Source organism: Hermetia illucens, chromosome 4, assembly GCF_905115235.1.
Source record: "Hermetia illucens chromosome 4, iHerIll2.2.curated.20191125, whole genome shotgun sequence".
Taxonomy (NCBI): domain Eukaryota; kingdom Metazoa; phylum Arthropoda; class Insecta; order Diptera; family Stratiomyidae; genus Hermetia; species Hermetia illucens.
In genome coordinates this window covers 18,299,100-18,325,748 of record NC_051852.1, presented here as the reverse complement: position 1 = coordinate 18,325,748, position 26,649 = coordinate 18,299,100, and the positions used below count along the sequence as shown (strand labels likewise).

The 26,649-nt window shown below is 42.3% G+C and overlaps 1 protein-coding gene across 3 annotated transcripts in view; it reads right to left on the bottom strand.

The window, feature by feature from the left end:
• Positions 1-9,928: 9,928 nt before the first annotated feature.
• The window catches only part of LOC119654382, a 406,510-nt gene continuing 389,789 nt past the window's right edge, over positions 9,929-26,649 (bottom strand). For all 3 annotated transcript variants that reach the window (XM_038059748.1, XM_038059750.1, XM_038059749.1), the window contains 2 exons: positions 11,965-12,084; positions 9,929-11,901 (listed from right to left, as the gene is read on the bottom strand). In XM_038059748.1, the coding sequence (XP_037915676.1) occupies positions 11,044-11,901; positions 11,965-12,084 (978 nt within the window). In that variant the 3' untranslated portion in view covers positions 9,929-11,043. The remainder of the gene's footprint in view (positions 11,902-11,964; positions 12,085-26,649) is intronic.

The following is a 26,649-nucleotide window of genomic DNA, read 5'->3' as shown; positions in this document are numbered from 1 at the left end:
GCGAAATCGTTGAAATAACCGTGAATCAAGCCGGATTTGTCAAGAACTGCGGAACTACTGACGCAATACACGCTGCGCAGTTACTCATGGAGAAACACCGTGAGAAGCATCACCCTCTTTACATTGCCTTTCTGGATCTAGAGAAAGCGTTTGACCGTGTACCACACGAACTCATCTGGTATGCTTTACGACAACACTTCGTGCCAGAAGAACTCGTGCGCTGGGTTCAATTGCTCTACCACGATCCGAAAAGTAAAGTTCGAAGTATGGCGGGTGTATCAAAACCGTTTCGTGTCTCTGTTGGTGTTCATCAAGGAAGTGCCCTCTCACCACTCCTCTTTGTCCTTGTTATGGACACCGTCACACGGGATATCCAACGTCCAGCGCCCTACACACTGCTTTATGCAGATGATGTTTTCCTAGCATCTGATAGCAAAAATGATCTCGAGCAACTTATTCAAAAATGGAATGATCGCCTCATGCAACACGGTCTCAGATTGAATTTAAACAAAACTGAATTTTTGACGACCGATCCCCATGAAACAGGCACAATCACTGTCAGCGGCAGTGATCTGCCCAGAACTGAGCGATTTAAATACCTCGGGTCAACGCTATCAGCCAATGGAGAACTGCGTTATGAAATTGCTTCACGCATTGACGCAACCTGGATGAAGTGGCGTTCCACAACTGGTGTCCTTTGTGATCGACGTATCCACGAACGTCTAAAATCTAAAATTTACCGCAATGTCATCCGTCCAGTCGCTCTCTATGGTTCTGAGTGTTGGCCGACCATAAAAGACAATGAACGGCGTCTTGCGGTAATGGAGACGAAGATGCTACGTTGGACTAGTGGCGTCACACTTTTAGATCACATCCGAAATGAGGATATCCGCGATCGTTATGGGGTTGCACCGATCGTGGAAAAGTTGCGAAAGAGGCATCTTCGATGGTATGGTCACGCAATTCGTGCAAACGAGAATTCACTTGCAAAGATTGGTCTGAATATCGAAGTCGATGGTAAACGACCAAAAGGCAGACCTAAACAACGGTGGCTTGATACGCTGGATGGGGATTTGAAAGCCTCGAGATTGCACCCAGATCAGGCATTCGATAGAGCCAAATGGCGAAGCCGATCACGACGAGCCAACCCCGCTTGTGAACGGGACAAAGGCTGAAGAAAAAGAAGATTATTTGAGCAAATTAATTCAGAAACAGGCGAATGAGATTCCGCTCCCGTCGTGAAGCCGCGGTCACTACAAGTGGCTGGAGAGAGATCAATTATAAACTCACCCAATTTCTCACCGACCCTGGAGGATACCGTTAATACCTGTACAGGTTTAACTTGGACAACTAACCCAATTGTTCAAATTGCGACGGGATCCCAGAGAACCCAGCGCACGTATTCTTCCAATGTCCTAGGAACCTAGAGGAAACTCTAGGTGAAGTGCTATCACCAGAAAATATTGTCCGGAGAATGGTAGCTTGCATGATCGCAGTAATACAGGATAAACTGCGAAAAGCAAAAGAAGTGAGGAAGGCGCGGTTTCGAACCCCACGGGTAGACGGAAGGAGATCTAGCTAAAGTAAGCCAACTTCGCTCCATGATGTAATACATAAAGGTGGTTCCACGGGGTAGGGGGAGGTGGGGGTGGTTTTAGTGGTTCAAAAGCTCACACACTGGCGCTTTAAATGCTCTCTGTTCTGTCCGGGGTGGCAGCTCGACCTTACTTCCTCAGGAGCCGGGTCTCTCAGACCCTTTGTTGGTCAGATAAGATCATAAAACCGAGGTTCACATAATAAAAAAAATAAAGACCTTTCCATTTAAATATTTCACTTTATTTCTCATTATAGTTGTGTTATCTTTCCATCGCTGTTAATTTTCCACAGACTTGACTTATATAAACAATGGTACTTTTGTATAATAAAATCGTGTGTATTGCATGGAATTCAATAAAAAATAACATATATATTACTTTTTGTCGTGTTTGTAATTCTGACATTACTTACAATGCGCGAAACTTTCTTCTCATCTCTCCTTTTAATAATAAGATTCTTTCATATCTTTTTTTTATGGGTTTTCTTTAAATTTTCCATTTCTATGCCTACGTGGAACCTAAGTTTGTAAAAATACTAAATTTCACGTTTTATAAATTTTACTCTGAAAAAACTATTTACAGTAAAATATTGCAGTTGTAATAATAATAATTATCCCGGAATCAATATATTATGCTTTTATCAATTATTAAGTTATGAGATTTATCCGTTTTACGCGTGGTTTATGTGGTTGCGCAAGTACAATTTAGGTTGAGTTTGATTTTTTTATGTCCTTTCTTCATAAATTTTTCATTTAAAAATATGATTTTTAATGTGAAAGAGTGTTTCGCACACTTAATGAAAACTGAGTGAATCCTTTCGGTTATTTCTATTTACAATAAATTTGAATGTTGCGATTTTAACAATTTTAAAGTGTTCACTTGAAATAAATTAGTACGTACGAGTAGACACATTGACTTGCTGAATTTTTAAACTAGGCTTAAAACGTTTATTTATTGATTATACGCTGACACATACACATACATGGTTTTGTCTCGTTATCCTTTGATTTTTTGCGAAGTAAGAAACTCAATTTTGTGATTTTTGAGCATTAAAAAAATTATATTCAGTTCTTCATTGTTTTGTCTGTGAGAAATTTCGTTTGGAGGGAGGAGCCAGAGGTCTGATGCGTCAGACCCCGGAGCAACATTCCCGGGTGAAGTAACAAAAGGATGCTCGCTAATTTTATCGTAGCTTATGAATAGGATGAAACGGGAACCTCCCAGATCTTGGGAGGCTCTGAATGACGTCAGGTAAGTAGATACTAAGTGTTAACTATTGTTAGTGTTCGATACGTTGCTAAACGCCTACAAAATATCTATTCTGAGTCTCATTTTGGCAACTGCGTTACTCTACGTTATACTTTATTAATTGTTGTTGGTTGTACGCGTTTACGTATTACATTTATTGCTATTTGTAAGTTGGGTTCTGGTTAACTAAAATGGGGGGAATCAGTTTCAAAGTGGTAGTAATTGCGAAGTGGCTAAGGTTGTTAGAAAAATGGCAAGAGTAAGGCTTAGGCTTTCCTGTTGACGAGTATTTAAAAATTAACAAAATCATCACCACGAAATTATCACAATGTACACAGGCTTCAGGTTCAAGTAAAACAAAATCAGGACTTTCACCAAGTTTAGTGAAAAGCTTCAAATAAGCAGGTAATTCCTATCACCCAGTTTTGATATAAGACTTTCAAACTAACAAATATGAGAAGATAGAATAAATAAAAATTGGTTTTCAAGACGATCCTTTTTAGGGATTGAGGAGTCCTTAGTCGGCATTCATTTAATGTCGAACCGGACCAAATGGAGAGCAACCTGCTAACACTATTTATGGTCCACGGACTCCTCTTGAAATGGATGCGGGCTTAGGACTCCTCAATGCCTAAAAAGAAATTGTTTAGCTCTGGCTAAGTTTTGGTCCGAACTATGGGCGCATTTACGCTAAACATATCCTTGTTGTATTTTACGAATAATAAAAGGTAGCGTACAACACCTGCGAGTCGCTTCGGTCACGCTGCTCCCAGAGTAGAGGTGAGGCAGCGTCTGATGAGTTGCATTTGCCCTGGTACGAAACCGTAGCCGTCTTCGTCCTTCTTTTCAAGACGATCCTGTTCCAATCCAACTATATCTCCTTTAGCTCCCTTTGGGATTTTTAAAGAAACATTTCTTCCTTTCAGCTGTTCTGTGTTCTCTGGCTTCAAGGTGATATATATTTTTAACCTGGGTAAATTGGCTCCAAAATTAGCTTGACTAAAAATGAATGCTTCTCAATGACTTACAGTTGGACCTCTCTACTGCCATTGCTCCAATTTACACACATACATACAGAGTTTCGAGATTCAACCCTGAGCACTCTACTTAATTCTATATGATGACCACATCTAGTGAAACTCTAACCGAGGTAGAGTGAGACGGTGAGTATTGTCCTCTAAAAACCAGGCTCCTCTCAAAGTAGCAATACAGGTTGGGATTTACCTGATGAGATAATATCGTCTTTTGGAACCATCGTAGTGACGGTATCTACTCTCTCAAGTCGACGCCCGCACTCTCGCAGGTGACTTCCACTAGGAAAACTACTTCAAACTTGACCAGGTCTCACTAACAATATATCCTTCCTATGTGCCCCCAAGGTGACGAAATATATGAAAGTTGTGTGCTTAATGCCATTTACGAGCGGCCGAACAAACTAAGATGTCACGTGCTAGAGGTCATATACAACGGCACGATCTGGAAAGAATTGATGGCAAAAAGCAGCTGGCTGTATGTCACCAGTGCTTCGACCATATGTTCAATAGCCTGTAACGGAGAGAGGCACGAATTGGCCCTGGAGGGTGTGAGAATAGTACACACCAGCGACGGTGGCACTATTCAACAGAATGGTATGTTCCTCCGCTCAACTATATCAGAGACGAGAAAGGTTGTGGAAGTCTTCTCCAAAATAATTCAGCCTGGCAACCCGTCTACTTTCAGGTCCAATACCGAAGATGGGCAGCCAGATACTCGATCAGCCTCCCCCCGATTTCGAATCAACGATACCCCCAGTCAAGCATCAGCATCATTGTTACCATTGGTCAAGTATAACCGTGAGTTTCTCACTCAGTGTGGCATTGATCATCCTGGGTCTCCTGGCAGCCCATTACCGAAAGCGTATCCTCGTTTGGGTAGAGAAGCAGTTTGAGTCAGTCACCAATGTCAACATCTTAACAGTCGAACCAAGCGAATGAAGAGGTACCCCTATATCATCAGTTGCGGAACTTGACTAGGATTCCGGGCGAATGTAGACCAGCAGGCGTATATTTTTTGCCTTATAGAAGAGAATGGAACGAGCCCACTTATAAGGCACACCTACAGGATGGTTTTGGGATTTCAAAGGGATTGATTTCGACAAAAGACCGCGGATAACCCAAACACGCTGAGGAACCAGGGGCTGAACAAATATTCACGTTAACGAAATACTGACATTCAAAGTCTTAGAATTTGCACTAAAGTAAAAACTTTGGCTTACTATAGCTTTGTTAGTATTCGTACGATTTCCATCAAAATTTCATGATTCTAGAATGAATTTAAGAGGGATTTTACAGTCAATTACTAAAAATTATAGCAATACACTATTATTGACTTTAATTGTCGGTATAGAGGGCATTACGGAGCCAAAGCGCTGGGAGTTTCGTGTTTTTTTTTCTGATCTTTTTGTTGGATAGGTTCTGAGAATGGGCCCATAAAAGAAACGACCGTTTGCAAGCCTCCACCCTCCCCCCTTTTGCAAAAAAGGAGCACTGTAAAGCATTAATTGAGGCCTTTCATTTGATACCCCACACGACTATATTTTGTGGGAAAATACACTTTTTGCATGTATGAAGACCCTCCCCTTAAGTTCCAGATAGAACGATGTAACTCATTGCATGCGCGGGCGTTCACAGTTCCCACCTCTCCATCAAATTTGGTTGGTTTTAACAGGTAAATGCTCACAAGCCAAAGGGAATGACTTTGATCGCGCTCGTTATCCGTGCACATCGCGAGACCCACGAGTGATATCGGGACGCAGCTATATAAATGACATGCGATGCTGCAAAATATTCTTTGCCAGGCAATTCGGCTGCGTCGCTCAAGTGTGCTTATAAAATCATATAAAGATATTTTCACAGGTAGTGCAGCTTGAGACCATGCCACCAGTCAATCAAGCCTAGATTCACATATAACAAAACTAATAGGCAAGATAGACTAGTTGGGATGACCACCCGTCAATTATACTATTGATTGAGCAAGATACCGAACTTGTACACCATAGTAGCTCCCATGGTGCACTTTTGGGATTTTGTTGAAAATTTTGTTGAAATGAACTCTGCCGATTTTAAGAAACTAAATGCTATGACTTTCCCCGAACCTCATCTCACAGTAGAAGAGGAATCTTTACCTGGTTCCCTTGAAAAGATTTTTAGCAGATAAGTTACAAACTTAAAGGGACCACCCGCAGTTTGTAACTTCAATCCAGGAGTAAAACCAGTTTTTTTCAAAAGTCAAATAATTCCCGCAGATAATGCCCGATGAATACACCAGAGAAATCGCCAAATCCCTGAATTTTCTTGTGCCAACTAAAAGAAAACAGTAAAGCCGAAATCACAGGCAACCACAATCCTACACTCAACCCTCACATGATAATCGATGTATGTACGTCCGAAGTGAAGTTAGTTGTGATTTTGCTGTATCAAACCACCACCAGTTGGCGCTGTTGGTGTCGGAAAATAAAGTATAAACACTCCTTCATTTGATCTAGGAATCATTTCAGTGTTGACTATCGTGGTGATAACAGTGAATAAAAAGGATGGAAAAGAGCCAAGAACGCATACTTTTTCTGTATGAGTTCAAACTCGGTCATAAAACAGCGGAGGCGATCAGGAACATTAACAGCGCATTTGGAACTGATACGGTAAGCGAACAAACCCCACGGCGGTGGTTCGAAAAATTCCGGTCAGGCGACGTAAACCGTCAAAGTGAGCCACGTGGACATCCAGGGCCATCGACTGACAACGACTAGCTGCGTTGGCTAGTCGAATCCGACACACGTCAATCTGTGGGAGACATTGCGGAGAAACTGGGCGTACACTATTCGATAGCTTCCCGGCACTTGCAACAACTTAGAAAGGTGAAAAAGTTCGACAAATGGGTTCCGTATGCCCTTACGGAAAAAAACATGGCGCTTCGAATGGAAATTTGCAGTTTTTTACTTTCCCGCAACAAAAGCGATCTCTTTTTTCACAGTATAGTGGCATGTGATGAAAAGTGGATATTATACGACAATCGTCGTGGATCAGCACAATGACTAGATGCTGATGACCCACCGAACCATATGCCGAAACCAAGCCTCCATCCGAAGAAGGTAATGGCGACTGTTTGGTGGTCTACAGCTGGCGTTATCCACTATTCTTTTTTGGCACCTGCAGAAACGATAAATGCACAGAAACATTGTGCCCAATTCGTGGAAATGCACCGAAAATTGAGTATTCAACGGCCGAGATTAGTCAACAAAGACAGTGCGATATTCATTCACGACAATGCACGACCTCATGTTTCCAAACCAACAGTTCAAAAGTTCAACGAATTGCAGTATGAGACTGTGCCTCATCCACCATATTCACCGGACCTTTCGCCAACGGAAAAAAAATGTATACTCATCTCTTAAGTGTATAGGGCCGCCACCCCCCTCCCCCCCTCCTTCCGCCAAGCAATGTAATTCTCGGCTTGTGTAGGGGTTCAAAATTCCAATCTTTCTACCGAATTTTGTATCAATACGTACAACAGTTTCTGCAAAAAGTGCGTATGATAGACAGACAGACGTTGAACCTCCTTTTTTGGTAAAACCTTAAAAATCATCCTCAGGCAATACCAAAATCGCAGAGAGGACAAGAAGAGAGAAAAAGATTATCATGAATTTGATTGCGCTGTTCCCCTACAGAACACGGCTTCTGGTAGAGCCTAGTGCATAAACCGGTCGATGTTTAAAACCATCTACTTGGGACGATACGAATCTTACTCAAAACAGGGAGGATTTCTCAAATGTTGGATTACAGGCTTTTGAAATCGATGATTTTTTCCAAAAATCCCCAATCGGATGACGCGCGCTGATAAGTTTTGCAGTATTACGGGTCGTGAAATTCAGATTATTACTGTATTCTGAACCCCCACTTCCTGGCTAATGTATCCATACTGTAACAATCGTCTTGAATTCGCTGTGGCGCTAAAGTTCAAACAAGAGGCTTTTCGATCCGCCTTCACAACATTTGGAGGATCAACTTACCTATCCAAATCTTCTCATGGCAGTTACGTCGTTGCCAATAGTTTAATTTCCATCCCACGTCAATTTTTGACGTCGCGCTAGATGTCGTCAATATTATTTGAGAAATAATCAAAGATTTAACTCGCGCATACACCGATCGTTGAACTAGAGTCGGTTCCCTGAAACTGCTCATTTCAAACTATGTTGCTTCAGGAGGTAGAGCGCCATTATGAAGGTTTCGTTGTCCTGCGTGCGAAACCCAGTTGTCATAGATGTTTGTGTTCGCTTTGTGCTTGTCTCGTTGCTGTGGGGGGGGGGGGGACAATAGCAGTAAAGAGACTGCTCTACTCTACAATGGAGTCACAGGAGCTCATCATAGTTTCCGCAAATCATCAGCCTGGTCTCATAACAAGGATTATTTGAAAAAATAATAAATCGATATTTGCAGCCTCTATAAAACTATGGCCCATACTAAAGAGGCTTCACTCCAGGCAAATCAGCAACAGATCAGATTTTCTTCAGAGTGAAATTATGCGGTGTTTCCAACGATTAATTAATTGAAATAATAAAAACTTGTTGTTTCTTATTCGTTGGTGTGCAAACAAGTTCTTGTTTGCACTGATGAAGGGAACAAGTGGTTCCCGAAATATCGGTTTTTGCAAGAATAAATACCCACACCAACGAATAAGAAACAACAAGTTTTTATTATTTCAGATTTTCTTTCTGCGGTAAGTGATGGAAAAACTGTTGGAATATGGACATCAGTTGCACCATCTATTCATCGACTTTAAAGCAGCCTATGATAGCATAGCCAAGGTAAAACTGTACACGGCCATGAGAGAATTCGTAATCCCGACGAAATTGATAAGACTGACTAGGCTAACCCTGACCAATGTGCGAGGCCAGATAAAACCAGCAGGATCACTTTTAAGACCATCCGACATCAACAACGGTCTACGACAAGGGGATGCCCTATCATGCGTCCTCTTTAACCGGGCCTTGGAAAAAGTGATCCGTGATGCTGAGGTAAATGCAAGAGGTACGATCCTCTTTAAGTCCACCCAACTACTGTCCTATGCTGACGATATTGACATCATGGGAAGAACGACCGGAGACGTATAAACCGTCTTCATGCAGATCGAGCAGGCGACGCGAGATCTTGGGCTGCACATGAAGGCAAGACAAAGTATATGGTGGCAATGTCAGCTCCGAAAACCAACCAACCAACAATATTAAATCGCACTGGTCAAATGGGAAGAATAAAGATAGGAGGCTACAACTTTGACACCGTTGATAATTTCTCCTATCTAGGATGGAAAATCACAACAGCTGCGACGATGAAATCTGCGCACGGTAATTGGCTGCCAACAGTCTATAAGGGCAATATCTATGGTAGAAAAAGAAGACGAGGCGGACCCTGCCAGAGATGGAGCGATGACGTAGGTCAGGACGCCAGGCAGCTTTTAGGGATATCGAATTTGTGGACCTCGGCGCAAAACCGGGATGTCTGGAGTTCCTTATTAAAGCAGACCTAGACCGGATACCGGTTGTTGCGCCGTTTATGATGATAAAACTATAAAAAATATATGTGCACACTCCCATCGTTATGCTGGTATTATCTCCACAAAAAAAGCGAAGACCTGGTTGTACCTTTCCAACAAGTTCCCTCCACTTGAGGTCCAAACTACACACTTCACATAAGCAAGGTGTCCGCACGTTGGGTACTGAAAATGTTAACTATTGAACATAAAAACGCCCACGTGATATTTGAAGGACGAGTTTTGAAGTGTTCTCGGCGGACAAGGTCCGATTTTTGTACTAATTTGGGACAATGGAATGAGAATTAAGTCCAACACTTTGATTCAGAAATCAAGCAACAGTCGATGGGTTGGAAATAAGCATCATGATTGACACCGGAGGAAGCTCAAGGCTTGAAGCTCTGCAGGGAAGGTTATGATCTCTGTTTTCTTAGATTCATAAACATAGTTCAGAACCTAGAAAAAAGTCACCATAACCGGGTCCTATTACGGAATTCAAAACGCGAAGTTTTGAAAATAACACACAGAGTGCAATATTGAGCAATAATGAATTGATCGACAGGATACACTTTAGACCACCGTCATCATCTAAACCCAGAATGTCCTGCCTAGATTGCCTGGATTTTGGGCCAATTTGCGGAGTGAAAATGCTCAGGCTTCTGCCCAACGCTATCGAGGAGCATGCGCATATTTTAAAAATTAGTTTACGTCCTGTTTTGTTAGACAGAGTTGCATCAGAAAGTTGCTATCCTGATACCAATCAACATCGGAAACCTGCAGGTAGTCTACAAATCAAGGTGAAGTATTCAGAACGCAATTAAGAAATCCATTTTTCTCTCGTAACCTAAACTTACCAAACTTCGGGAATCCAACTTGCTTGGAGGGACTAACTTCAAACTTGGGACGAGCACAGCCAGATTGTGATATGAAGCGCTTGGGCTCTTCTTGAGCCAATTGAGTGCGGAATTACTCTCTTGGAATAAATAATAATTTTCACCTCCCGAGTACTGGTCTTAAGGATCCATCATACTATGCCTCGTTAAAAAAATGTTGTAACGAAGCTCATTCTCACGGAAGGGGCGAGCTCGGGCGTCTCATATCTAAGCCACGCCCACCCCAAGATCAAAGCACGAACCAGATCTCGCGAATTGACACGGATACATCCTTCCTGTGAACACTACAAACAAAATCGAACAATAAAAATTTTAATATCTTACATCCTTCCTCCATTCTTCTACCCTGCACGCCAACATATACCTACCCCCACTCTTGAATCGTAATTGTCCTTTATCCGCATGCATCCTGCATGCCTGCATGGAAAAATGTATTTGAGCTTCCTAAAAGCAAATCGTGGATCTGTCCTCTACTCTGATGCCTACAATCTGAATTGATCCTCCATCTACTACCGATAGATACTATAAAACTTCCAAGCGAAATGCATAAACGTGTCCTCATATCCTCTACCAGGTTGTATAAAATGTGAATAAATAAACGCCTCCCTAAACTCGCCACTATCGACTGAGCTAAACTGAATCAAGATCTTACAAAGAATCAAATCTACACTATCTCGTTGAGAATCTAATAATTAAAAATACTCCTAAGAATCGATATTTGTTTCATTCCACTTTTTCCCCTGATGTTAAAGGATGTCCGTCTCGTAGACTTTGTTTGTAGTTGAAGCTGCAGGAGTTGTTGTAGTAGTCGAATTGCTACTTAAATTGTTATTATCCGTAGTGGAGCTAGTGGAGATAGTGAGATTCTTTTCGTTCTTTTCAAACACATTAATATCTGCGTTGAGATTCTTCATGGATCCGGTTGCAGTCATGTTGAGACCCATCTTCTGGGGTAGATTAGATTCGCTACCGGTCTTCTTCAGTTGCAGGACATCAGCCGGTGGAAGGGCGATGGAATTTTTGCTCATCTGTTGAAGTCTAGCGTATTGCTCCTGAAGCATCTTCTGTTTTTTAAGCAGCTCCTGATGGCGCATCTCTAAAGCTAGTTGCCTTTGCACATGATCATTGCCCGACTCATTTCCGCTTGAGTTTCCACTGCCATCCTGACCGCTTCCGCTGCCGTTTCCCATTTGATCCGATTCACAAACGGAGGGCAACCGATGGGGCACATTGGGGCTCGTTGGACTAGCCAAAGGACTTCGCGAACTGGTCCGTGGTGGTGGAGGAGGCGGAATTCTTTTGTTTCCTACTTTCGACAAAAGATCCGCATTGCGTTCAGGAACTGGAGGTTTTCCAATAGGACGTGATGGTTGTGGCGGGCTGGTGTCAGTATCAGATCCACTGGGGTAGGAGTGAAGGCGCCGTAGGTTGCCCGCTTGGCCTGAGAAAGCTTTCGTTACTAGATTGCTACCGGTGCCACCAGCATTCACTTGCAGCGTATTAACATCGTTTGTAGGGAAAAGATTGGATTGAGAATGTTGCGTTGTGATGGTATTGTGTAGAGTTTGAGAACTGTCGTCGGATGTTGAATCGTCTGGGCGTCCCTGAAATGAACAAAGATCCAATTATATTCATTGGCCATACCTCCAAATGTTTCCAATACTTACTTCTTGTTGCGATTGAGGTTTTGCGAAGGTTTGCAGTTCATCTAGCAGAGCATCGAGTGCGTTTTCGGGTGCGACTCCCCCCCCGATAGAGACCGTCCCCAGCCTGGGACTTGGGATTGGCTGAAGTCGACGAGAAAGAAAGCATTGTTAGAGGATTGTTTGGTAGTTAGTGAACACATTTATATATTTAATTCATAATAACTTTAACTGATAGGAGATATAACATTAAAAAGTCTATTGATGGTGGAATTTTATTTGTCTGATGCAAAGCATTTGATCGAATTTTAGTTCTATGAGCCTTCCTGCGTTGCGAATAAACCATTCTAACGTTCCGTAATGTTTGGTGCCGTTAGCGGCCTATATCAGCTGCTGTTCGGGCTACCTCTTGCGTTTTCTTCAAAAGCAGTCTTCAAGAAAAAGAACGAAGGTTGTGTTGAGTATCTAGCAACATGCCAGGGGTCAATATTTAGGAAAGCAAATGGAAGCTGAGCAAGCCTCATGAGTTTTTCAACCAGGGCAGAGTGGAATACCGGCCACATGTTGCAATATTATGAGACAGTATTTTTACAGTATTCAGTATTCACTGACAACAGTATTCACTGACAAATCGACGATGGTCTGTGGAGTCTGTGCAGGGTTTTCACGGATACACACTATGCAGCCGAGTCATACAGTTTCCCAAGATTCGCCAGTGTATTTCAAGGGGAAGCATTGGCGATATTCAAAGAATGTCTGGCCATGATCAAAGTTCAAAGCATATCCTCCTGGCTGGTGGGGCGATACGTTCAAATGAACCCATCTCTGGGTTCTCGGTAGGGACATAGAGTGGAATGGGTGACTTGGCGGACTAGTTAGACGGAGCTCTGCGGTTGGCAGCCTTTCGATGGACAAGTTCTGTATCCCGCTGGTGACTACCAGGAGTGGAATCTACTCGGACTACTTAGTAACCGCTGACTTCAGATGGCGAAGGCTAATCATCTACGTTAAATCAAGGCGGATCTGGCCCGTTTATTATAGAAGAGCGGATCACAAGAGCTTATGAGCCAAACGTGTTCAAATGGGTACAAGATTACGGCGGTCTGCATAAGGCACTGGCCTATAGAGAACCAATCTGTCAGACTTGGGAACTGCGCAGGAGATCGAGAAACCCACATAAACTTCCATTGCAATCGCACAACTCTAGCTAGAGCCAGGCTACGGATACTAGATAAACGAATCTTCGAAGACTTCAAAGAGATCTCTAAATTGCGGGGTAGAAGATCGGCTATTTTTCGTGAATGCTATGGGCTGGCCCTAAAAATCTGAGCTGGTTGGACTCTGCTCCCATTGCTCTTACCACAGCAATTATGGTCTTAGGAAGTTGTGGCATCAAAACGAGGCACCACAGCGCTAATTGGGCTCCTCCGAGCGAATATCGATACCTACCTACCTATCTAGTACGAAGCAATGTCGGAAAATATAATGGAGTGTTTTTGATTGTCTTGAAGTGATTCTTGATCCTACAAATGATAAAAGTGCAACAACTGATTTATTTTCCTAGTGCTAAAGATTATCCGGACTTTTGACGACTTAATGGCTGTATTAGTCGTTAGTGAGCGATAGGTGGTTTTCCATTCTGCATGAAGAAATTTTATCCTGACTGGTCTATGGGCTCTTATTCTATTATTGTAGGCTATGTCACTAATCAATATTAATTGTAAAGAGATCGGACAGCATCTTGATCTTATCAATATCAAACGAAAAAAGATTAATTAGAAAAGTCTAACGTTTTATCATGTGAAATGGGATAATGGCTTTGCGGAGGTCCAGTAATTTTTTGAATATATATAAGCACTGGCAGTAATGGACATTTCGTAGGTTACGGTAGTATAAAGAAGCCCTCTTGCTCCACGGTCAGCCGAAGCGGAAAGCGGAAAGTGCAAAACTCAATGGGAAGGTGTCTTCATTTTTGGACTGGGGTCAACTGTTTTCAGATATTGCATCAACATGATCGAGGACTAGCCTTCTTTAGTTTAGAGTGTTTGGAGTGCGCTAATGAAGGTGGATGGCGCTAATGAAGGCCTCCTTCTGTCGGTCTCTAGGAAGAGTTGGTTAAAGATAAAAGTGCACCAAAATCTCTTTATCTCTCTGGGGTTATTTAGAAAGAGTACGACAATTTCCTGATATTTTTCAGCAGATTAAAGAAGCAAGCCAGCATTTACCGTAGCGTAGACTACTACCTTAGCGTTGTTGGTCCAATGGTGGCAAGGGGAGCAGGGCAACACCGGAGAGGGCCTTACCAATTTCCTTTAGCCCGGTACTATAGAGTACTTCGTTAGAAATGCAACCTCAGTGGATACCAGCAGTACGCTCCTTGTAGAATCTTATGCAGGCAAGGTGGTTATAATGACCCGATCAATACTTCGCCCAAAGCAAGTGCGTTGGCAATCGGAGTCAGAAGGATATGAAGTAAAAATCAGTTGCAATCCTTCAAAAACTAAATAAATGACCCGAACGAGAAGAACGAGCTGAACGAGGCAGATAATCACGATGGGCGAACAAATTGTTTACTTTCTAATGCGAGCAATGAACGTTGTCGTATTCAGCGTCGAATTACAGCTGCTCATGAGGCAAATTAGATGATACTCCTCACTACGAAGTCAGGGATTTTAAAATCAAGAAAGGTTCACTAGGTTGGTTGACAAAATCCGTATTACAATTTTCCGACTCCGACCTATACCGACCAATCATCGACATTCCAGTTCGATTTTTATCCAACCAAGAAGCTTATTGATTGGCTTATTATGGTTTTGTGAAAGACAAAATCTTATTAAAATCGGTTCAGTATCAGTCTGTCACTCGGGTTTTTCTCAGAAACGGTTAAAGCTGTTAACACGACATTTAGCGAAAAGGTTGGAATCGTGAACTCACACATGCAGTAAATGAAGTAGAATGAAAACCACATACGTGCAAAAGGGTGGTGTAAAATTTTTGTTCACCAAATATAACCATGTGGGGTATCAAATGAAAGGAATTGAAAGTCCAGGGGGTTTAACGTGAGTACCTGCCGTGTAGGCATAATCCCACGGTCCTCTTCGGACACGGATTGATCTTGGGAACACAATCAGAGCCCCGCCATGCAAGCACAGCGGTCCTGGTTTATACTGAGTGCAGGCTCAGCATTCATACCAGTGGATGCGAGGCCTATCTAACACCTCTGCCGCAACTAAAGGGTACGGCACCCGAGTTGTACAGTGCAACTCCACACTCCCGAGGAGCTCTGCTCGCGATGTAGGCATAACCATAACCACCATGAAACTCCCACTAGGGGGCCAACCGCAAATAACCGGGCCGAGAAACACATCCTCCAGGAATTCTCCTGGAGCATATGCTCTCAGAGAGCCGTCCCGGTTCCAAGGTACCAGATAACCTCCGGTGAGGCTTCGTGGCCGAAGCCACTTCAGATGAGTCCCTTGCAGACTAGGGTCTGATCGCCCTCCTCGAGTACGTGGGGACGAAATGAAAGGTATTAATTAGTACTTTCCAAATCAGCTTTTAGTTTTTTCTCCGATTCCCTCAGGAGAAGAGGAGTGAGCAGGTCAGAAAGATTTGGGTGGCCATACTCAAAAACCAACCAAATATAAAAATTTAAAAAAAAATGATGGCGGTGTCTGTATATGACATCTAAGCCTCGAAACACCCACCACAATGATAACTGATCAAATTAACTTAAAAATGTCATTATTTTTTGGCATCGCAATTGGAAACCCCCGCTAAGTTCATGATGGTATTTTCGCTGTAGATTTCCACAAGCTGTAGTTTCCTTTTAGCTCTGCTGTTGTTGATTTAATTTGAAGCGTAAAAAATGTGGCCATTGTCATAACTTCGATGGCTCCTCTTTCTTCCTCCTGTAGGTGCTTCACAGTTGGCTCGGTATCAATTAGAATGTCTTTTCTTTAACTGAGATTTGCTTCTTCGTTTAAGATTCTTATGATTTATTGACAATGAAGTTCGAGTGATGATCGACCAAAAATATGCATTCCATGTCGTTAAAAACAAAAATGATCGTGTTGAGATATCCAAATTTTCGGAGAAATGCTAGGGCATTCATCTCAGTCGACACGCCAGGACGGGCCTCGATCATGTTGAGAAATGGACAATGATTCTTGATTCCTGGACCGGGGTAGGACGCAAGTAAATTAGTCCGAGCAAAACAAATATGTGTCTACACACTACATATTGGCACCCTCATTGGAAAGAAAGAAACTCGATGAGGTGATGACAAAAGCTGCGATATAGAACTCGAACGCGGTAAAAATGTCTATAATATTGTTGATGTAGCCATCTTTGAAGGTTGACCGACTTAATGGGGGAAGCTCACCATTATATCAGCTCATGGCACGATTCACGAACGCATACGCACCACAAACAAGTCGACCAGATGCCGAGAAACATGTCTTCGGGGAACTTATCGATGCAAATACCCGTAACATGCCCGCTAATGACTATATCGTCATTGCGCGTGGTCTTAATGGTTATGTAGGTTAATAGGTAGACGGCAACAAGTGTCATGTTTCACAAAGTTTTGGAGCACGTAATGAGGGTGGTGAGGGCATAGCCGACCTTGTCTAAATAAAAAACACCATACACCCCGCTTTTGTGCTGTGTTCTACTATTTCGACATCTCTAAAAACTGTCTGGCGTCCTGACCTTGCTCCTATAGACTCCCTGGGCTGGAGCATCCTCATCCAAAACCGATTTCTCGCGTTTGTCATGACTCTTGCTAACATAGCAGGCGTTATGTCGGTAATTTCTTCCCGGATGTTGGTCCTCAAATCTTTTTCGGGTCGTTGGATGTTTCACATAAAGACGAGATTTCAAAAAATCCTATAGCACAAAGTCATAAGGACCCAAATCGGGAAATCGGGTCGATCAATTAAAATCGTCTCTAATTGAGATGAGGCACTTCCGGAAGTATTCCAGCAAAACAGTCATTGATGTTCTAAAAGGTGCGCCGGGGCAACGATTTGCTGGAACCAAATGTCACCTAAGTCCAACTCGTCTACCCGTGTTTAACATGTTTAGATACCAATCCGAGTTCACTGGCACTGCAACTTAATTTTTCTCAAAGAACCAGGGGCCAATAACTCCAGCAAAGTAAATTGAACAGTAAACTATGATTTTAGGTGAATGTAAAGTTCATTGATACAATTTTAGAGGATTGGTGTCTTCCTAATCGTACATGTTTTGTTTGTTGACAGATCCACGTAATTGAAATTGGGCTCCATTACTAAACAACAATGGCGTCCTCAGGAACGTTCCCTTAAAACCTCCATCTTGTAAGGATGGAAATGATGATCATTATGAAGAATCCCCATCACAAAACGATCGGAAAGTCCAAGGGCAGACGCATGTATGCCCCTATAACGCCGCCATGATCGCAACGTTTAGATAACTTTTGAAGTCATCTAACCGGCCGGGAGATTCCAGTTCTTTATGATCCACGTGTCAACGGACCTATTAAATCTAAAATTTAGCGTAGTGTCGGCTACCCTGTCACCCTCTATGGTTTTGTGTGTTGGCCGACTATGAAAAATAATGAGCGGTACCTCCCGATAATAGAGACGAAGATGTTGCCTTCCGAAATCAATCCAACTCCATATCGCAATCGAAATGCATTGATCGTAGAAAAATTACGAGAGAGAGCGCTTCGATAGTATGGACATGTAACTCACGCTGCCGGGAGCACATTTGCCAAGATTGGTCATGAATATCAAAGTTGATGGGAAACGACCGAAAGGGCGGTCGAAAAAACTCTGGCTTGATATGGCAAATGGGGATTTGCGGACTTCACGACTCCATCCATACTGGGTCTTTCACCAAAGGAAATGGCGAAACCGATCTAGACTAGCCGACCCAGCTTCTTGAAGAGATGAAGGTAAAACAAAAAGAAGCTCCTGCAACGATGTTGTTCGTTTTGATTAATTTTAAAGTAAAATTCCATCTTCACGTCTCCATGTTCCGCTGGCCCACCAGATTTGCCGAAATATATGGCAATTCTTGCGTAAAACGGACATTGAGACTCATATAGAGAAAATCCGAACTCGAACTAATAATTATGCGGGACTGTAAAGTTGTAAAATCAATTTAATTTTGCTAAATGCTCTATTCCTGGTGTCTTCAGAAATCTCGGCATTAAAGGAACCACTTCTCCGTCCCCTCCTAAATGAGCAGAAGTCTGTGAAATCCGTAGGCGTGTAGCATCGCTCCTCTTATTTGTGTCTTGTGAAAAGCTTTGACAAATCTGCCTATGACGATCTTTCCAATGTTTCAAGAACACTCAACAAATGAAAGCGCTTATAATTTTTAGTTTTCCTGGACTTTTAGGACTTGTCGCTCCTATTGGATATCCACTGATAAGTATGATACAAAATTTTGTCTTTTCTGGAATCTAAAATCTACACCACAAAGCAAATGATTGTATTTCACCAAATACTAGTGTTCTATAGGTATTGGTTCAGGGAAGACTCAGACTGAGGGTGAAAATTATAGAGACTCCTATCGTCCCCCTTCCCAATAGTTTAAGTTTTCAGAGTTGCCAAACACTTTAATGAGCCTGTGCTTTATTTTCTTTATCGTCACGATCATCATCAACGGCGCAACAATCGGTATCCGGTCTAGGCCTGCCTTAATAAGGAACTCCAGACATCCCGATTTTGCGCTGAGGTGCACCAATTCAATATCCTTCAAAGCTATCTGGCGTCCTGATCTACGGCATCTCAGGCAAGGTCTGCCACGTCTTCTTTTTCTACCATGTATATTGTCCTTATAGACTTTCCATTCATATGGATTAGGTCACCCACCACAACTTGTTCAGTCGGATTTTATCCACAACCAAACGGGCGTGATATAGCTCATAAATTTCGTCGTTATTTAGGCTAAGGAATCGTCCATCCTCTTGGTGGGGGCCAACAATTCTTCGGATGATTTTTCTATCGAACATGGCCAAGAGTTCGCAGTTTTTTGGTGAAAACCCAGATTTTCGAGGATAATACATAAGGACTGGCAGACTGGATCATAGTCTTGTACACTAAGTGCTTCGACCCTATGGTAAGACGTTTCGAGCGAAACAGTTTTTGTAAGCTGAAATAGGCTATGTTGGCAGCCAACAACTGTGCACAGATTTCATCATCCCAGCTGTTATCGGTTGTGATTTTCGAACCTAATTGACATTTTCAACGGTCTCAAAGTTGTAATCTCCAATCTTTATTGTTTTCGTTTGACCAGTGCGATTTGATGTTGTACGTTCTTTGGTTTTTGGCGCTGACGTTACTGCTATATACTCCGTCTTGTCTTCATTAATGTGCAGCCCGATATCTCGCGCCCATCGCCCCCTGCTCGATGATTGACTGTACATCTCGGGTTGTTCTTCCCATAATGTCAATATCGTCAGCATAGACCAATAGTTGGGTGGACTTGAAGAAGATGGTGCTTCTCGCATTTACATATGGATCACGGATCACTCTCTCCAGGGCCAGGTTAAAGAGGACGCATGATAGAGCACCCCCTATCTAGGGACCGTTGTTGATGTTGAATGGTCTCGCGAGTGATCCTGCTGTTTTTAGCTGGCCTCGCACATTGGTCAGGGTCAGCTTAGTCAATCTAATTAATTTCGTCGGGATATCGAATTCTGCTGCCATAAGTGGCTTTAAAGTCGATGAAAAGATGGTGCAACTGATTGCCATATTCCAGTGGTTGCTGATTTGCCTGGAGTGAAGCCTCTTTGGTATAAACCAATGATATTCTGGGCATATGGAGCTATCTGGCCTAGCAAGATAACGGAGAATATCTTAGAGTTGGTGCTCAGGAACGTGATACGTCTATAATTGCTGCACTCTGTGATATCCCCCTTTTTATGTATGTGCCAGTCGTCGGGCATTCATTCGCTGTCCCACACTTTGGGCATCAATTGACCGCTACACCGCTTGGTGCAGTTGGTCGCTTCCGTATTTGACCAATTCAGCTGTAATTCCATCGACTCTTGGCGACTTATGGTTTTCAAGTGTTGGATTGCGTGAACTGTTTCTTCCATTTTAGTTATCATTACTTTTAATGCTGTGAAAATAAGCAGGCTTCATTTCTTGGAACACCTCCTTCACAAGCAATAACGGGCTAGCTATGATGTACTTGTACAGATTTTGAAAATGCTGAGTTTCATATACCCATTGGAGCCACCTTTCTAATAATAAATCCCAGGACCATGCTGGAATCATGGGTCTACTTGACTCGGGCCTAACTTCGACATAGACGATCCCAAGGACGTTTGAGGGAGGAACAGAAAATTCGGCTGGCCATGTAAAACCTTGGCAACATGGTGTGTACCTGGGAGAAACTTCACTCGGATTAACGTTATTTTTAACTGGTAAGCCAGTCGATAGTTCACTAAGATAGCGAGTGAGTTGGTCCAAGGTGGCGAATTTAGAAGTAAAAGGAAACCATTTAGAAGTAAAAGGAAACCATTCAAAATGGCGACATTCTTCGTCAGTTCTCCATATCCAAAATAGGAAACTAATAAAGATAAAGAGTCACGTGAGATCCCAGACCTCCACAGGCAGCGTCACCTATCATACAGAGAATTCAACAGATTTTTCCTATTCCAGTACTGATCGCCCAAAGGCTGTTGTCAAATTTAGGGTCAAAAATGGTTAAGGAGTTCCAACGTGCTGTTTCATCGACCACGGAAGCCAGAGCAATCATCTAACCAAAAACCAAGAATAGGGAGTATCTGGAGTTGGTGGTATATGGGCCAAAAAAGTTTTAGCGGTGGTTTGTGTCACTCTCAGTTGGAGGATGGAACCAAAGTGAAATGAAGCTCTGGTGATGGGGAGGGTAACCAAAGGCTGCCTCTCACAACGTCCACGGCGAATAAGGGAACTATTACACGGAGAATAAGCTGGCTGGCTACGAATCTACGAGTAGGAACTGGAGGATGTTGTCGAAGGATCAAAATAGTTATAAAGTTATTAGCAAACTTGCACAGTTCCCGTTGTGTATGGACGTCTCCTGGACGTGAGAATAGGTTCAGTAGACTTTGAAAAGAGAGAGAGACTGCGTCACATCCACGTTGCTAGCAATTCAGGGTACGCCTTCAATTCGATGGATATAAGGGTTGAATTGTTAAAAAATTTAGAATATTCTAAGAGTTACATTTACTTACCCACCCTGGAAAAACAATCTGTAATAATTTTGAAAGTGTATCTATTTGCAATTAGATTTGAATGCAAAAAAAAAGAAAAATTCCACCATCAATTCAAAAAACCTAACATAAAAAGTAAACCTATTCAAAGTGAAGCTCATGCTATAGTCGGAACAAAAGAACATTAAGTAACATTAAAAAGCGATTCCACTAAGAAGCTGTTCCAAAATAGCGAAAGATTCCATACCGAACTTCTATTTACATTCACATCCGAAAGATATTCATCGAAACAACATGGTGCCGACAAGTAACGCTTTCAAGAAAGATTCATTTGGCCCTTATAGTAAGGTAAGAGAAATTCAGCCTCGAACACAAACAAACCCCATTGCCAAGCAGCCAAAGCCAAACAATGTTCCAAATGCATTCCAAATAACAATTACAACAAAATGCCATAAAAATCTCAAAGTGGCGGCAACTTCTAAGGATTTTACGTTTAATCTATTCCATTCATTGTACACTTTCTGCGCAAGTTCAACGCGATCCTTTCTTTTTACATTTTTACAGAGTAAACGAGTACCTTCAGGAATTTGGTGAAAGCATTTCCAATGTACCTTACTATAAGGGTTCGAGAAAAGAAAACAAAATGGAAACGAAATCGTAAAGGAAAGTCGTGGAAATGAAAAGGAAAGTAACACAAAACTCAAGTAGAAACGTAGCGTAGAAATAGGAAAGAGTCCTTGGAAAGTATATATCATATAGAACGAACAGTAAGACATTTATTAGGAGCAGATTCGCTAAGATTTTCTATACAAAAGAGGATGTGCTATTTGGATGAAATTTTTAATGATTTTCTTTTAATTACTAAGCGTAATGATCGAGAAAATATGAGATAAATGAGTAAAAAAGGATTTGACCAAAGTAGAGTGAATAAGGACTTTTATTGGTAGTGATATTCTCGCCTTTTTGGATTAAGTGTTTTGTAGATGTGTATCTTTTTTAAAAATTACACTTTTCTCACATTAAAATTAGCACACAAAAAACATTTGTAAGTCTGAAATAAGCGATTAATTTTGGACGCAACTTAATTTTCTAATCGAAAGATAGTGTATCTTTTGTAGGCTTATAATTTACAAAGCAGTAAAGGTAAGAACAATGAAACAGAAGTAAAAAGATAATGATAATGAAACCCAAAACAATATAGTGATCGTGTGCATGTCCTGTACTGCAATACTACTCAATATTGGGTTGGGGAAAAGAAATGTCGTATTTGTGATCGAAATTTGACGCTTTATTTAACATACTTAGAATTATCCGATTTAAGTCAAATATGCGCCGTTTTGTTCGCAAACTTGTTGCCATTTAGAAGGCAACTTCATTATCCCCTCCTCCCTTATTTGCAAAAAACTCAGACAGCCAGTTTTCACAAGCTTCTTTTGAGGCCAACTTAGTAGCACCAAGAGCGTTTTGCATGGACCGGAAAAGAAGGTAATCACTTGGTGCCAGGTCTGGACTATACGATGGGTGCAATAGGACATCCCATCCGAGCTCCCGTAGCTTCTGGCGGGTCATCAAAGATGTGTGATGCCGAGCGTTGTCCTGATGGAACGCTCACAGTAGGGGACCGAATTGAGGATCTCGCCATAGTTGAGCAGCTCATAGATGATTCCCTTCCAATCCCAACAAACACACAGCAAAAAATGCGTGGCTGTCAATTCAGGCTTGGCGATGGTTTGGGCCGGCTCTCCGCACTTCGACCACGATCTTTTTCACTTGAGGTTGTCGTACGTGATCTACTTTTCATCAGCAGTCACCATCCGCTTCAAAAATGGGTCGAATTCGTTCCGTTTCAGCAGTGCATCGCAGGCGTTGATTCGGTCCAAGAGATTTTTTCCGTCAACTCGTGTGGCACCCAAACATCCAGCTTTTTTTGGAATCTAATCTTTTGCAAATGGTTCCAAACGGTTTTATAGTCTACACCCAGTTCCTAGCCAATCGAGTGAATGCTCACATGCCGCTGTGCTGTGCGAATTGTTACAGTATCGGGCCCATAATCTTCACAAATTTTTTCAGCCGCCTTCGTTGCATTTTTACCTCTCAGGTAATAAAAACGTAAAATATGACGAATTTCTTGCTTGGTAAACTCCATCTTTGACGCGCTATAACTTGAGACGGAAACTTACGATCACAACACTGTCAAGGATATACTTGTAGCACAGATTGCCGTCTTCAAATCGCCGTATAGTATGGCCCGATGCGATAAGTACAACACAAGATATGTTTAAGTGTCGCCATCTATTTACAAAATGCGACATTTCTTTTTCCCCAACCCAATATTTAATTGTATATGAATTTTCCTTTTCTCAAAAAGCAATCCAATTTGGATTAAGGGTAAGTCAGAGCTTTGTGCACTCTACCCCTAAGGTAGGTAACTCATTTCAAAGGGTTAAATTGGATCAGATACTTCTGGGGTTACGTTACAAAACTGTTAGGACTGATTTTTTGCTGATTCTTGCGAGGAGGATCGGTAAAAAGGGGTCTTACCAAGCAAGAAAAAAAACAGAGTACGCATTGAACCACAGGAGAGCATGGAAAGTGATCAGAATGAGTGTTTATTTTGACGTCGCGCCAGAAACTCCGAACAATGAAAACAAGTCAAGAAACCGGACACTGGACGCTTCAGTGGACATTTGTCCCATTAGTAACTAGCACGCAATATATGCATATATTATGTGAGAGATATTCTTCGCGTGATACTGACATTCAAAGTTTTAAGTTTGCTAAAAAGCGACGATTTTGACCTATTTTAACTTTGCTAATAGAAGTCCGATTTCCACAAAACTTGGCAGAATCATGCTCTATATTATAGCCTACATTGTCAATCTCGAGACCGAGGGTGTGCGTTCTGATGTCAAAATTGTTAGAGACAACCATCATAGGACAATTCTGTTCCCAGGACCTTACTTACAATACCTGGTTAATGGTAACAGGAGAAATATCATAGTTACCTCTGCTTACCTACCCTACGATTCTTTGTGACCTCCATCGACGCAAGAACTAAGGGATCTGATAGTGTACGCAGAATCAAGTGGCCTTGAACTTTTAAAAGGTTGTGATGAGAACGCTCAGCATCTTCGTTGGGACAGAAGCAAATGCAATTCTAGAGTAGAGAAGCTGTTTGGTTTTATCACTTCAGCTTGCGTGATGACCGCGAACGTAGGGTACACCCCTACCTTCATGGGGCAAAGAAGAAATGAAGTAATTGACCTAACAATCTACACTTCAAAGTTGTTAGAGTTGATTAGAAACTGGCGAGTACTAGATGAAGTCTCACTCTCAGATCATCGTTACTTAGAATTTAATCTGACTATTGCACGCGAACAGCCTGTTATACAAAGACGGAATCCTAGAAAAACGGACTGGATAAAGTTCAATGAACTTCTTGGCGGCAAAGTTGAGTTCCCTAGACGACTAAAGACTCCTTTGGCGATAGAAGATCAATTGAAAACTCAGAATCGCACACTTTTAGAGTGCTTTGAAGAGGCTCGTCCTATTTCCCAAGACCAACATGGTAAAACGGTTCCGTGGTGGAACCGGGAACTCCAGAGACTTCTAAATCGTGCTTGGAAAAGCAATAAAGAAGAAAACTGGCTAAACTTCCGGAACTCACAGCGTGAATATAAGACACTCGTAAAACGTTCGAAACGAGACTCTTTTAGACCGTACTGTGAGGAACTGGAAGGTGAAAAGAAGACTTCCAGGCTGCGCAAAGTCCTTAATAAGGATAAGTCGGCCAAGTTGGACTCTCTTAGAAAACCAGATGGTATTTTCACGAACTCCAGAGTTGAGTCTATACAGACTCTCTTGGAAGTACACCACCCGGGGGACCGGGTCTCAGAAGTGAGAAGAAGAGAATTGGCAGTTTCTGCAAAACTTTCAACACGAAGGTGTTGCAAGGGGAAAACTACGAGAGCGGTGGTTACCAATGAAAAGGCGAGGCCTCTTAAACTATTATTTGAACACTTCAAAGCACCTGTCATGAATGGCATTTACCCAGCGATGTTAAAGAAGGGTATAGAGCACTTACAGAAACTTCTAAGAAATTGTTTAGGATAAGTGGGGGATCCTAAGTCCACAACCACTTGTTGTTGGACCGGACCAAATGGAGAGCAACTTACTCCCTTACTCCCCCCTTAAATATTTTTAATGCTTGGGTGCCATGCCCCAAACGAGGGATCCGCGGACCAAAGAAACGTGGGAGTAAATTGCTCTCCATTTGGTCCGGTCCAACAACAAGTGGTTGTGGACTTAGGATCCCTTACTTATCCTAAACAATTAATTTAGCTTTAGCCAACTCAAGCTCAAACTATCGGTTTCTACTGGATATAATTCGCACCCTTGGCGTGTTTTCCTAAACATATTATATAAATGGAGCGTTTTCCATCCGATGCCACTCACGGTCACGCTGCTCCCAGGGCAGAGGTGAGGCAGCGTCTGACGAGTTGCCTCTGCCCTGGACGAAACCGTTTGTCCTATAATTTCTAAGAAATATTTTTCGAGGATGTCTTGCTCTGAGCTACGTGCCTTCCTCTTGGCAGAAGGTGAAGGTAGTCTTCATACCAAAGCCTGGGAAAGATGACTATGCAAATTCAAAAAACTTCAGGCAAATCAGCCTTACATCATTTTGGCTGAAATGTCTAGAGAGACTGGTTGAGCGTTACATTCGCGAAAAAGCGCCAAGGTAGCATCCCCTAAATGAAAACCAACTGGCTTACCAACGTGGAAAATCCTGTGAATCTGCTCTTCATTCTTTGGTTTCAAAGATAGAGAATGCAACTCTGAAGGGTGAGTACGCGATGGGGGTGTTCGTGGACATTGACTGTGCGCCCTTCCAAAAGCTCTGTGATGCCCCCAGAAAGCATGCTGTTGACGAAATTCTAATAAAGTGGATCTACACTGGAAGTTATTCTAGACAAGAGGCTTCTTTGGAACAAACATGTAGAGGTAAAAATGAAACGAGCTCTCACAATTTATGGGCTTGTAGGCGGACCTTTGCCTCGACATGGGGACTTAGGCTTCATTTGTTGCTATTATTAAGCCGATGTTCGCTTATGCATCCGTAGTGTGGTGGGTTAAGGTGAAACAAAACAGTTTTCGCTGTAAACTAGCCACACTGCATTGAACTGTGGGTCTGGGTATCACCGGTGCCATAAGCACCTAATCTGGTGCAGCTCTGAATGCATTATTCAATTTGCAGCCCTTGGATTTGTTTATTCAGAGCACTGCAATGAGAGCAGCTCATAGACTAACTCGATTAGATCTATGGGAAAACCATGGACGTGGGGACGCAGAGCATCGGGAGAGTCATTGGCAGAAATGAGTCTAGTTTTCGCAATGCCTTCCGATTCTGTTTGGTAGAAGATATGGAGTTATCTTGAAACGAAGAGAAAACTGGGACGAACCAGAAGAATTAGTGTCAGGATATACTGACATCTTCTACACCGATGGCTCAA